At 38.7% G+C, this 14,110-nt stretch overlaps 1 protein-coding gene and 1 long non-coding RNA gene across 3 annotated transcripts in view; one reads left to right on the top strand and one right to left on the bottom strand.

The window, feature by feature from the left end:
• The window catches only part of PLPPR4 (phospholipid phosphatase related 4), a 16,303-nt gene extending 2,780 nt beyond the window's left edge, over nucleotides 1-13,523 (bottom strand). Inside the window, exons 1-5 of the mRNA XM_035902835.1 lie at nucleotides 13,344-13,523; nucleotides 8,876-9,005; nucleotides 7,032-7,227; nucleotides 2,087-2,144; nucleotides 645-818 (exon numbers count right to left, since the gene is read on the bottom strand). Of these exons, the coding sequence (XP_035758728.1) occupies nucleotides 645-818; nucleotides 2,087-2,144; nucleotides 7,032-7,227; nucleotides 8,876-9,005; nucleotides 13,344-13,424 (639 nt within the window). The 5' untranslated portion in view covers nucleotides 13,425-13,523. The remainder of the gene's footprint in view (nucleotides 1-644; nucleotides 819-2,086; nucleotides 2,145-7,031; nucleotides 7,228-8,875; nucleotides 9,006-13,343) is intronic.
• Nucleotides 1-14,110, top strand: part of LOC118453228 — a 72,587-nt gene that overhangs the window by 57,961 nt on the left and 516 nt on the right. For both annotated transcript variants that reach the window (XR_004843133.1, XR_004843132.1), the window contains exon 5: nucleotides 1,588-1,767. This is a non-coding gene — a long non-coding RNA (uncharacterized LOC118453228). The remainder of the gene's footprint in view (nucleotides 1-1,587; nucleotides 1,768-14,110) is intronic.

Below are 14,110 nucleotides of genomic sequence, written 5' to 3'. Positions count from 1 at the left end.
TGCTGACAGATACAAACAGGCCTATCCTGCATAGTCCCTTACAGGACCCTGCCAAGGGGCTCCGTCTGTTTGAACCCAGGACAGAGGAAAAGCATAGGGATAACCTGGCTTGGGCATCCTGTTTCCTCTGCATAATTTCCCCAAGAGCTCCAAAGAATCACATATTGCCTTTGATTTCTTGCAGGTTCAGCAATTTACTCAGCTGAGTTGCTGCATATTAATTCAACCATTTTTTTGAGATCTTAAAGCTAGTGTTGGCAACATAAACTAAGGCTGGCAACGAATACCAATTAATCCAGTATTTTTCTTGTGTTATGCTTGTAAATGTGGAGTAGAAAAGATGAGTATCTTTAAGTATTTAATGAAGCGTATAATGTTAGAGCTTTTTCTGGATACAATGCCAGATGATTATATACCACTTTGTGCACTGTTATGGCACTTTAAATTGAAATACATATTTGCTTTTTCCTGTTTATTTTTAAAGTGATTACCCCTAACCACCATCATCTTCAAGACATTTTGACTGTATTTTTAATTATGGCATGTGACCATGCTGAAAGGTTTTCATAAAAAATACCAGTACTCTTATCACAGCCTTATTGGCTTTACTTGCTAAAACTTAACTACATGAATATTGTATTTACCAAATAGAGAGCAATTCCGCCTCCTATGAGAAAGCCACAGTAAACATCAACTGGATGATTCTTATACTGGGTGATACGAGTCAGACCACATATAATTCCACAGATGATAAAAGCAAAGACCAAGAGTGGTTTCAGAAGCTTTGAGGAGTCTGTTAATGTAGAATTGAAGTACATCTTGAAAAAAAGAAAGAAATGAAGCAGTTGAAGAAACTTAAATTTACCTAAGAGGATATGAATTTCTCGCATTCAAGGTTTCCTTCATACACAGATCACCATTATATAGTAATATTTCAAATAATCAGTTTAATTTATTTTACAGCCCTGTTAAAATTTGCTCACTTACTGTAGGAACATCTGGAATCACAAGGAATGGATATCTAAAAAAAATAGGCAGTGTTGCTTATTGACATCCATTAGGATAAGGATTTTATGCCTAAGTACTGTTCACAGTCAGAGCCTAAATGTTCTGTAAATGTGACTAAAGAGCCACCACTTCTGAAATACAGAAGCCAGATGTCATGCCAGATGAAAGCAATAACCTGTTCTAACAAAAGCTACCACCAGATGCTTTAGAGAGCCATTTCTCAACTGGGGGCCATGATGTCAGGGAGGTCACAAAAATTAAGTGGAGGTGCTTCATCACTATCATTCCAAACTTTGGCCTTTCCCTGGGCAGAATAAACACTGGCAAACTCCCAGTATATGCACAAATCCATTGTCTAATTTGATTTACTGGTTGGTATTGTTGTTGTCTTCCTCTGATTTTTACAACACTTTTTTTACACAACTTTTTTTAACACAAGTTAGTGGTCACTTATACAAACATTGTAGCCCATACTGAAGAAATGTCAATGGTCAGGTGTGGAAATTCAGCTGTGATTGCTGCAGCATGTCCTACAAATCCCTGCTCGTTACTGATGGGTTTTATTCACTCTCTTCGCAGTAGCACCTTGGAGGCCTCTGGGAGAGATTGTGCCAATTCGTCCATGCTGCAGCTCTATGGAGGTCAAATGAAACTACGTAACATAAACGTTTGTGCCTCAATGCCTCAAGTTTAAAAGCAGCGAGTCAAGTGAAGACAGCAATAAAGAAAAGGCAGAACACGTAAAGGTTAATTTGAATGGTAAGTTAAATATCACCCTGTAAGAAGATAAGCACTTCATTTTTATACGTGAATAATATGAGGCATCAAATATACTTTAAAATTACACTTTTTGTTGCTTCTTAACAAAGGATGTGTGAAGGAGTTGAATCTGTTCTGTGTTCTTAATAGAGCTGGTTTTATTTTAGCTGTTAGCAGTTTTATTTTGCTTTCAAACTGGGAGGATAAAAACTTAGATCCATCCAGGAAATCCAGGCCACGCACCACTTTACAACATACAGCAAATGACTTTCTGACTTTTGTCTTGTATAAATGAAAATGAACAGAGTTGGTTACTCACCGAAATGTACACCGCTGCAAAGGCTGCCAGGGTGGCATGTTGAGAAGGGAATGACTTTCTGCCAAGGAAGGACACTCAAATTATGCTTCTCAGTTCAAATACATTGTGCTAGTGTTCACTTGAAAAAAACACTGGGTGGTACAGTCATTTTCAGCTTACACTTCCTAAGCAATATATGATCGATCAGTAACATTTAATTTCTGAATTTCTTTTCTATAATCTGGAGAAAGGACCAATGTTAATGAAATGCCTTTGTTTTGAAGTAAATATTTAGCATGAAATTCTTTTTGTGTACTAAGAAAAGTGTGTGTGCTAAGAGAACCATGGGAACGAGCTAAAGACTGAATGCGTGATTGAGAGATACATCTATACATTTATTTCTATAAATAAATTTCCATAATAACTTTTCAGTAAGTACCTAATTATACAACTTATTTAATGCACAAAACTTGATCCTATGATTACTCTCACTGAATTCACTTGGACTCTTTTCAAAGTAAGGACTCATACGCTTTGATACTCAGGCCCTAACTTCAGCAACTGAACTCCTCATGTTCGTGCCCCTGCTTTGTTGCTCTAATAATGGGGGGATGACGGGGTGGCATTCTTCTCAGAGAGGGGCAAACTACATCTTTATCTGCTATGTCTTCAGGTTTATTTTTTTAAATTTCAGCACTTTAGAACATGATAGGAGTGAACGGAGAACAAGAACATGGAGAGGGCATTTTAAGAGTTACCAGAGCCCTTCCTGAAGCCCAGAACAAGAGGGTAAATGACAATATGTCCAAACTGTGTGAGACAGTAGGCAATATCAGATCTATTCTTGAAATTGCTGAGGGCCTTCTCCCATTGAAAACCTGGGGACTTGAATGATGTGGACTGGGTCTTTAATGAGAAACTACAGATATAAAAATTAAAAGTGACAGCTTAGCTTCTACTTCTCTGACCAAGAAAAGAAGGTTTTGTGTAAGGAGCAGCTACACAGAACCATCACATAAGGCCCTCTAACATTTTAATATTCTTCTTCTTATAGACCAATTTCAATCCTCTAAAAACAACAAAAGAAAAGTGATGGGAACATGAAGGAGAGATTTTTACACAGTAGAGGGAAAAACTTAGCTGGGGGTGGATTCAGTAACAGCTGCTCTATGGCAGACATCTGGTTCATAGCTTGGAGAAGCCCTAAAAAACTTTTATGACCTCTGAGCTCTAGAAGTGAGTAAGATGCAGTGAAGATGTATAGCAGTTTACATCTGTACATTTATCTTCTTAAAATGGTATGGACATATAATGTAATGTGCTGGCTGTCTTGGTGAAGAAGGGTATTGTCTGTCTTGCAGTCACATTCACCCGAGAAACCTCAGCTTGGGACAAATACTTGAACAACCATTCAGCTTCACAGATGGGTCTTGCCACCCTAACCGGGCTCCAGGTGTAGCCATTTTCCTAGCAGCACCTCAGTTAGCTCATTTAAAATAGCAAAGACTGAAACATAGTCCTTTACCTTTAGACAAAGAAATTTTTCTGCAAAGCAGCAGAGTCTACTTTCTAAATTTCTTTCCTATGCATTTTGCCTTGTCTGTTCTAAATAATTCATTGGCAATTAGATGTGTGCAAGTAGTTCAGTGTGAACGCCACACTGCTGACCTGAATTTGAGCCCATTGCTCCAGCAGGTTCATGACTGGCCACGATGAAATCAGCATGATTCCTTTTTCGTTTCCAGAGACAGACCTAAATTCTTTTTTTTTTTTTTTTTTTCTTTTTTTTTTTTTCTCCCCCCCACCCCTGAACAAACCTTTCACAAATAGTATCCCTGGGGAACAAGTTCAGGGTTGGGGACAGGAGAATAAAGACATGAAAAAAAAGTAAATGTTTATAATGGCTAACCAACTCCTTTACCCTGTGCAGGGTTTAGGGGAAGCACAAATCTCCTTACAGTCTCTGTGGAGCTAATGTGCAGATTCAATTTGATGAACTTTAGTACCACTCGGAACTTAACCTTAATTTGATGGCACTTTTATAGTGCATAAGGTATGCCACTATGCTACAGTCAATTTTCTCTTTATTCTGTTTTCTATTCATACGCTTTCAGGGCAGGCACAGCATGTTACAGACTAAACGCACCCTGTGTACTCTCTAATGGTGACACTGCTTTTGTTCCTCTATTTGTTATCTTTTAATCTAAAATGAAAATAATTCAAACTAAAAATATGTAGCCCTTTTTGTATGGCTCTGTATTGAAAAGGTGAACAAAGGTCTCACAGAAAACACATCCTGAACTCGGATGACAATGTATCACTCTAAATGCTCGTGCATGAGGATGTGTAGAGGGGGAACAACAATGAGAAAGAGGCATATTGAGAAAGTCAGTCATACTGAGTCAGAACATCAGAAACCACAAGAGGACAGAGGACTCACTGGAGATCTGAATAGAAATGACTGAAAAAGCTCTTTGAAGATAAATAGGAAAAGATGGACAAAGGAAACCACTGGATATTTGGGGATGTTGCAGAAAACGATTTCATATAATCAGCTGGATAATTATGTGTTCTTCTCTCTACTTTTCATAGAGGAGTCTAGAGGCAAATTTCTGGAGCCAAAGTTTCTGGGAAGTACAAATAAAAAATGAAGGCCATTAGCAATCTCAGAAGAACAAGTCCCTTACAAGCTGAAATTATTGAAGTCAAATTAACCTCCTGGGCTGGAGAAGTTAGACCATAACTTCTATAGTAGATGACTGAAGAAACTATAGAACCAGTAGCAAGTGCTGATCGCTTTGGTGAAGTTGAGACAGGCATAAGGAAGCAGCAATTTAATAAAGGAAAAATGCAATGAAATAGAATTAAGGAGAAAGTGAGGGTGATGCCAGAATATTATAGATCACCAAATGTATCCTCTATGATGGGAATAAATTTGAGATATAAATATATGGTCATCTTCTTAAAGAAACAGAAACACACAAAACCTGATTGCTTAGACTTAGTATGTTACAACTAATTTCACTATTTTTTGGAAGTGATGATATTTAAACTTAGGAGTGATCAGCGTTTTTGGATTGGCTACAGACAGTCAATTCAGAGCAGTAGGCACCATATTCAAGATAATGAAATGAATGAGATGTAATCATGAAAATTTTTCTGCCTGCTCCCATGTAAAGCTACGCCGATTTCCCTGGGACCCCACATAGGTGCAAGACACCACTCACCAGCATCAGGCTTCCCAGTAACAGCAAATGGTTATGGGAAAAGAGACAGTGAGGTGAAGGCTGATACAGTAATTCTGGTTATGCCTTTCACCAAAATTATTGTCACCAAATTATTTGGGCCAAATAGCAATCCTGCATTCCAGCTCCAGATCATGCCCACATATAAAAATTGAAAAGATATGACAAATTAATCAATGCTAATTATGAATCTTAGCACACTAGACATATTTAAAATCAAATATATCAAATAATTGAGGGTCTTTAAACATCGGTGAAATTGGTTTGTCCCAGTGAAAGGAGACAGATTACAAGATTTGCTGGAAGATACTTAGAAGTGAACGATTTCATGATTTCATGATTTCCAAGTGTGTCAACCATTGAAATAAATGGAAAAGCAAAGAAACGGGGGGAGAGGTGCCTTAATGTATAGACAAAGCATTTTAATAATACCCACATGACAAAAATGTAATGCCATGAGGCATAAAGTTAAAACAGCAGCTAGCATCTGGGGCTGCATACAGAACAAGAAAGGAGGGCAAAAATTTAGTGAAGAGGATGCGACAGAAGTAACACAGCTTCATGTCTGCTAATCAGGGACACAGAGAAATTATGCAGCTGAGTCAGAGACAGAAATTGTAGTCATTTAAAGCATTCTATAATTTTGCTGTAACTTTTTTGGAGAGCAGGAGATTTAAAGAAAGCACCAAAATTCTGAAGGACTGCAAAGCATTCAAACATTCAGTGACTAAGGAGCAATAAAGGTTAACCTGGTCTGGAAAAGATATGGAATACTACTATTGTATACAGTGAAAAGCTTCATGATTTCTCAGTAGCGTAGTGCTTATATTCAGGACACTTCATACTAATGAAGTCCTTGAACTAATGAGTAGCAGATGTATTGGAACAGTACAAGTTACTGACTTACACCTTCAGATTTCTCGTTTAAATCTATAACCTGTCATCAGTAATTGAATTATCAGTGTTTTATCACATCAAGCTTGTTTAAAGTAAGATACATAGTCTGGTTTGTATCTCAACTTGACTGATATGCGTGTCCAAAACCTGCTATTATAAACAATATTAATTTCTCTCCTGGATATCTTAGTAGGGAGGCTAAAGACTAAATGATCAAGGGGGGTAAACCGCCAGTTAGAAATACCGTGAAAGAAAAGGCATGCATTTGGGAACACACAGGTTTGCACTGTTGTGGCCTTTCCTCTAATAAAGGGATTTTTTCAATGCTCTCAATATAAAAAACTTCACTAGAGGAAATAGAAAACAAATAAACTCCCCTCCAAAATCCCCAAACCAAGCCTCACAAACTAAGACCAAAATGCCGGAACAGTAATGGATGTTATACAGAGGTCTCAGATAAAGTATGGGGGTGACTTCTTCCCCTGCCTCCTATGGGGAACTTACCCAGATCCCACTGGGAAAAGCAGTAGAAGCTGTACATATTAATAACTGTATAGGAAATTGTCTCCTCTGAAGGAGGGAAAATAACTAGCTACCAACTGTGCTTTGGAACCTGACAAAGCCTTCCAAAGCCTGCTGTTGGCCTCATGTCTTTATACAGAAAATTGAGCATCACTAAAAAGACACTTATGCTCTCACTTTTCTTATAAAAGCCTGACAAAACTCAGTCAGACTTTAACCAGAAAAAAAATCTCGAAACTGGGACAGAAAATAAAAAATAAAACGAGTACTTAAAAATGTATACAATGAAGGATAGAACCAACCTTCCAGCATTGATAATGTTGAGATCAGCTCCTGAGCAAATATCTTCCACAACATATGAGTTCTCTGAACAGGATACATTTAAGGATGTATAGTTAGGCTTGCAAACAGTCAGGAAATATGGTGCCTGATATCCTGTTGATAGCTGTATAATATCAGTAACAAGAGCAGTAGAACAAAGACCAAACACATGAACACCTAGGAAAGAAATCAGTAGAGCTTGTTAACTTTACTGTAGGCATAAATTAGATTAATTCATTGTGACAAAATACATTCAACGACATTCAGGTGGCTTGTGTCATTAGACTTGAGAGAGTTTAATTCTTTAATGTACAAAACCCAAGATTATGCTTGTTTTCTTCCTGTTGACACTTAACATTTCATTTTGATGGCTTGACATCCTCCAATATCTTTTCGTAAAAGTGAACTGCTTCAACTTGCAAAGCGGTTTTCTGAGCTGACCAAAGGACAGCCAACTGTTTGCGGAGAGCGTATGTGCCCATCCAGTCCTTGGGCTTGCCCACTGGGATACAGGCTCTCACTAACACGGACAGCTGCCCTTCAGATCGCTGTTCCAAGGACCTGTTCTCTTTTTACCACCAGGGACTCATCAGCTGGCAATAACTGGCTACCTTCACTCCTCTGATAATTCCCAAGTATCAAGTCCTTGCCGTGAGTCCAAATATTTCTTTTTGATAATAGATCAATGTTTCTGTCTGGTTAATAATGCCAAATTCCCAAGGCAGTTGAAGTAAGTGCAATTGTTTTACCGAGCATTTTCAACTGCTTTTCCCCTAAAGATTTACCACTAATTGCCTACTTGTATTCACATAAACAAATTTATTTCTCATCTTATAATTGAAAGAATGCAGAAGTCATTACAATATGAAAGAAACTGCAGATTCAGAGTCTGAATCAAGAATTAAATTCATGCATCTTTGAGCTTGTCTTTTTTGGTGATGGAATGGGATGCCATACAGGAGGAGAAGTGGAGACCATGGGGTATCTTTGCAGCCCCCCTTGCTGAAGCTATAATCTACCATCCCCTCCGCTCGCTTCCTCGCTGCTGCCCTGAAGAGGATAAAGCATCCATACATAGACTCTATAACCTCTCCTGTCGTTACCTCCCTGCTTGCCAGGCTACAGCCACCTAGCGTATAGTCCTCCGAGCAGGTTGTCAGTCTTCTGCCCTGCAGGCTGTCTTTGCTGAGGCTGCCCTCTCTAACAGAACAACAGAGAAAACCTTTCCTTTAGCCACTTGTTGCTAGAGGAAATTAGCTGTAAGAAGAGGAACAAAGTCCAGTTGCCTTTTCAAGTTCAGTTTTCATAAATGACAGTTAAAACAAAGTAAAATAAACCAATTCAACATATTCCCCTCAATCATTAGGTTGCCAGATTCTAGCCCTTTTTCAAGACGTAGATTAAATGCATCCCAGAAAAAGAATGTCAGATTTACTGACAGTTTCTGACAAGTTTTTACTGTCATGCTGAATGCTGTGTCAGGTGGGTTGAATCCTTATGAGGCACTGATCCAGGCAGGGGAAACTGTACGCTGAAACCATTAAAAGGGAGCCAGCTCAAGGTGGGCAGAGAAGGAAAAACAAACGATTCTTTTAGAAACACTGACAGTAGTACAGGAGAGGAAGGGGGAAAGGGAGAGTGTAGATGCTGCATTACTGAGCATGGGGCTGCTCTGTCGCTCCATTTCACAGTTTCTTCCCGCATTTTCTGGCAGAAGATCTACGCCAGTGACAGCCCTTCACTGTTCTGAGAGGCTGTTCACCTGCAGGGTGAAAATCGGATGTATGTGGAAAGCCCTTCTTTGTGACTAGCATTTGAAACCCACCAACAAATCTGACAGCTCTTCTAAGAAAAGAATTGAAGTTGCATCCTCCTGCATTAATATTGGCCTCTGTTCCAATCCCATTTCTTCTTTTGGACAGGCAACAGTAGAGAATTCCTTCTCCTATCATTATCTGCAATGACAAAGGAGCCGTTAAATTAAATGTAGCAGTTACTCAGAAGACACTGATTGAATTTAAAGGGCTGAAATGTAACTATACCACAACCAATGTCATCCACTGGCGTGTACTCGCCTTTAAAAGACTCGTATCAATACGCAAACATTCAGTAATGCAACTTAGCCTGAGTGAGGGCAGGCGAGAAGGTGGTGCTGAAATGAAATGCAAGTGGCAATACAGTGCTCAGTGGAATCGGGGTCTTGATCCACAGCTGATATTTGATGCTTCTACAACAAAAAAGTAATAATTAGAAAATCTTGCCTCTAAAATAATCCAGAGCCACTGCAATATCTTAGTGCTCCTGAGGTGGTTTTAGCACTCAGTCTTGGCCTCAAGCCTAGCAATCCCTAGCAGCTTCTAATTATGTGGCAGCCTGTTCTTCTGTATTTGTTTAATTTGGCTTGGGTTTTAACCAGATCCACAGCAGCAGAGAAAGTTCTGTCCTTATGGTCCCTCTGAACACACCAAGCAAAACAGATTATGACTGAAGAGTTCACAATAGAAATAAAGGGAAGAATATAAATGAAAAATAGCGTTACTTGCTGGAAAATCCGGATCCATTTACACATTTGCAGTCTCGGGTTTGATTGTTTTCCTTGTTAAACAGGGCAACAACTTGGAAATCTGTACAGGGCTTGTACAGAGTTCAGAATAAGGGCTGGGTAGAAATATTGAAATTAAGAGGCAGTTCTCACCACCAAGTGGAGATTCACCTTGTCTATCCGCAGATGCACTGAAAACTAATATATGCAATGCACAAAGCTTACGATGCAATGAGATGCTGAAGTGTCTGAATTATGCTGAATCTGCTGTAATTACCAGTGAAGTTTGTCCATGGTAAGACCTCTCATCCTAGGAGAAGGGAGGTACAATGGACAAGCTTAGTCTAACTCTTTTTTAACTAAAGGTTTAATAAATTACCTTTCTTTGCCAGAAAAAAACTGAAGTAGTGAAGGTTGTCTCATTACATAGAAAAGTCAGTGGTAAGGGTTATTAAAAGAATTCTATTTATATGAGAACTATGGTCACTGTTATCTGTCTCCATTTGATCTATTTACAGCTGAAACTTCCCAGAGAAAGTATTTCCAACTTAAAAAACAGAGAAACTCATATAGTTTTTAGCCAAGCTGTAGGGAATGTCTGGTACAGTGAGAAACACCAGAGGGATGGATTACCTTGTGTGATAGAGGAGAAAATTGGGAAACAGCAAGGCCTATGTCAAGGAAAATTCAGCGGCTGGTATTTCCAAGGAAACAAACTCCCACAGCAGAGAAGGCAGGAGGACTGAAACTGCCAGCAGTGAATTTCTTTCCTTGCTAATTGATTTCCCAAATCAATGTGATCTAATTGCCTGGTGATCTGTTAGAACGCACATTGTTACCTTTAAGTAGGTTTTTAGTCAGTGGCTGATAAGGGTTTGAACCTACGCTGATACGATTAAATAACCGGCCCTAACATTTTTGAATTAATAACTAGAGAGAAAACATGTCAGAGGATCCGATTCAGAGTTCTTTAAAACAAATGGAAGTCATGTCGCAACTCAGGTATATTTATATTCCAGACAAAAAAATATCCATGTTGGTAATTTCGTACAAGTCCAGTTGTTCCACACTGAAGTCTCCTGTGGTTTATGAATACATATAGAAAATTTCATATATGCCACAAGCTATAAGACAGACGTCAATAATACAGGTAGTAATTTTCTGTAGCACTTCAGGGCTACAGAACAGACCTGGTTAAAAGCACTAACAATGAGCAAAAAAACCCAAAGGGAAAAAACATAAAGCCCCAAATCCACACAGATCCTTCTGTAATAATGGCTTGGGAAAATAAATTATAAAATGCTAGATTTTTTGTAAAAAATTTTACTATAAAGTGAATCAATTTAATATGTTCTCCAGTCTTGGGAAAAAATGAGCCTATAAACAAAAAAAATATAGGAAAATAATGAAGTCCTATTCTAATATTTACATAAGGCTTTAAGGAAGGATTAAGACTGGAATTTGCTTGTCTTCTCCCACTTCCCCCTCTTTTTTTAATTTTTTTTTCTTTTTTACACTCTTTGGTAATATGTAAGATGTGGCTTAATCACACCTGCATTTTATTGAGTCTTGATGACCCTCTGCCTCACCCTGTCATAAGTACCTGAACAGCAGACAGAGACTAACATATACTGTGTTACTGGAGCTCCTCACATGGCTCATGCTTGCTTGTCTGTATTTTACAGGCTTTATAAAGTCTGTAAGTCATCAAAATGTTAATGAAAACTATATCATAAAATGCTAAACTCTACAAGATGACAGTGCTACAATCATAATCTTTTTTGCATTGAGCTTCATTGGCCTATTTTTCCAAAGAGAAAGGGAAGAATTGGACAAAACCAAACCACCCTAGTTTTTTCCTTCAGAAGTGGTACTGAATAATGAAGAGCTGATGATCTACACCATCTTCAGTGCCTTTTATTGAAGGAAGTTGTGTATTTTGCAGTATCAGAGTCCATTCTCCAACTAATACAAGCATCACATTCATGTTCACATTAATACAAATGACCTACACCTTCCAAAGGCTTGAAGCTCTGAAGCAGTTGTACTTTGAAGATTCAGGATTTACTTCCCTTATGGATCGTATGGTTGATAGGCATGCTCAGGTGTGGGCCTGAGTTCCTCACACAGCATGGGTTTGGTTAGTTGTCGGCACTGCTGGTAGGAGAATGATTCAAGCAAGAATAACATTTTCTATTTCAAAATTTCATGCAGTGCTGAAATAATTTAGCTGTATTCAAAGCCCTTAATAAACACTCTGTAATGAAACGGGCACCTTTCATCTCAGTTAAAGGTGCTTGATATTACCTAGGCTTGACACAAACTCTCTGAAGTAAAAAATCAGCTTTTATCCCTCTACTGTGGCCCAAGTGAGCCTATATAGGCCCCCTTCTACGGTTGTTTTAGGAAAGTCCACTTTTTTGTTATCAGAAACTTTGTCTAAACTTAAGAAACCCAGCCAAACTGCAATACCAACAAGTCTTATCACAGTATTCGGTGTTGGCTGCAAGCATCTGTAACAGGAACACTGAGAGTCCTAGCTCCCCGTTCCTACACGAGTACAATTTTTAGCCTGATGCTTGTGCAAAATCCTTCAGAAATGGTTTCTAAAGCAACCAAAATCAAACACAGTAGGAAGAGTTCAGTTTAAAAAGAGACAAATAAACAAAAAACATTCTGCAAAGCAAAGAACAGCACTTGATGATTTTTATATGGGCATTGCATTTTACAGATTTTGTAATTGCAAATTGGCTAGTAGCATAAAAGGAATGAACGGGTTGAATTTAAGGGAATGCAGAGGAGCAGAGATGCGTTTGCAGCTGGCCTTAGAGAAGTGCCTGACCGAGACACGCAGCGATTGCTGCCGGGGAGAGGAGAGACCCTTCCAGAAGGCTGATTCAGCTTTTTAGGTGCGTGGATTCACCCACTCAAGGTGAATTTCTCTCTCCGTTTGCCAAACAGGAGTGCTGCGAGAATAAGGCTCCTATCTGAGCTGCCTAAAATTACGCACGATGAGTTCTCTCTAGTGTATATATATATAAAGGTAAAGTCTTTAGATTTCATTTTAATTTGACACAGCAATTCCAGCAGGGACAGTACTCACCCGTATCAGGCAATTTATATTTTTTTTCTGTAAAGCAGTAACCAACCTGCTCATATTCTGGCAGGGTATTTCTGTTCTGCTGAAATCACCTCCTCCCTTTGGGTGAGTGATTAAACCAGCCTCCTTTTGCCTGCTCTTAATGACTAACTCCCAATTTTGAGGAGTCCCAGTGCTATTTGGGAAAGTGTAATTGATTTCGCTGACACAGCTGATACACCTTCTCCCTGAATAAAGCTAATTCTTACAAAAGTGGCATGGCCAGGGCTGTAAATGAAAGGCTTCCATTTCCAACAAAATCTTGAATTCTTGGTGTATCTCAGAGAACGGAGATATCCTGTCTATAGAAGTTCAAATGTTTGCACAGCATAATGGAACGATTCAAGCTATTCTCACCAAACTGTAGATGCTGTTTCTTAACATTGATGCCCACAATCGGGATAGTGTGAGTAGATGAAGTGCTACAGGGAATGCTTTAAGGAGTGTGTCCCCTTCTGCTATAGAAGAATAAAAGATGAATCTAAAATCCTCAGGTTTGATGACACTCTGCAGCCTAACTAGAAGGAGCCTAACCAAAGGAGCTGTTTTCTTTATGCCAACTGAAACTCAGTTCAAAATCTTTAATAAGTGACAGTGGCGCCTCAAACTTACCGTAATTGATGGGCCAGCAAAAACCAGACTAAGCAACATCAAGAAGGGAACAGACTCTTGTGTAGGTTCAATGTATGGCATACTCAGACTCTTGTCATAGCAATTAAATCCAGAGTGAACTGGCTTGAAGACATCGGTAAGTTCAAGAAAATAGAGGCTAACGACAGAAGATGCCAATATGGGCAACTAGGAGAGAAGAAAGCAACAAATTACTGTTTGGAAATGGAATAGCAAGGCTTTTGCAAAGACAGCGTAGTTTGTTAATAAATCTCTGTGATGTTCGCTATTTACATCTCACTGCTCCCTGTCAGATCCATTTTACCATCTTTAAATAATTAATTCTCTAGAGATATGATACTATTCAGTTGATATCAAATAACCCTGTTGTCTACCAAGCTAGTCAAAACACCCAATCCAATCTTCAGCCCACATAATTCAGCCTTTTCATCTATGAAACATTAATAAGCAACCTTTGATTTTTTTTTTTTTTTTTTGAAAAGGAATTACCAGGACTGCAGTCTCCCATGTGGGGCCTCAGCGTTCTGCTGTTCATCAGCACCTTTTTTGGTCCTTTAGCAACTCTCTGTCATGTATATGACACTGTTTATATCAAAGCCAGTTTGCATTAACTTTCAAAGTAACAGTTAATGCAAAACAGTATCCAGTGCTTCCCCAGAATCTAAATACATGATAATATAGCGTTCTGCCTTCACACATTTATTTTGTAATTCTATCAAATAAGCAATTCCCTTTGGCAAGACTCAGTC

The sequence above is a fragment of the Egretta garzetta genome, unplaced genomic scaffold (assembly GCF_000687185.1).
Source record: "Egretta garzetta isolate BGI_Z169 unplaced genomic scaffold, ASM68718v1 scaffold149, whole genome shotgun sequence".
Taxonomy (NCBI): domain Eukaryota; kingdom Metazoa; phylum Chordata; class Aves; order Pelecaniformes; family Ardeidae; genus Egretta; species Egretta garzetta.
The sequence above is the reverse complement of the archived record's forward strand: the minus strand, read 5'-3'. Positions and strand labels throughout refer to the sequence as shown.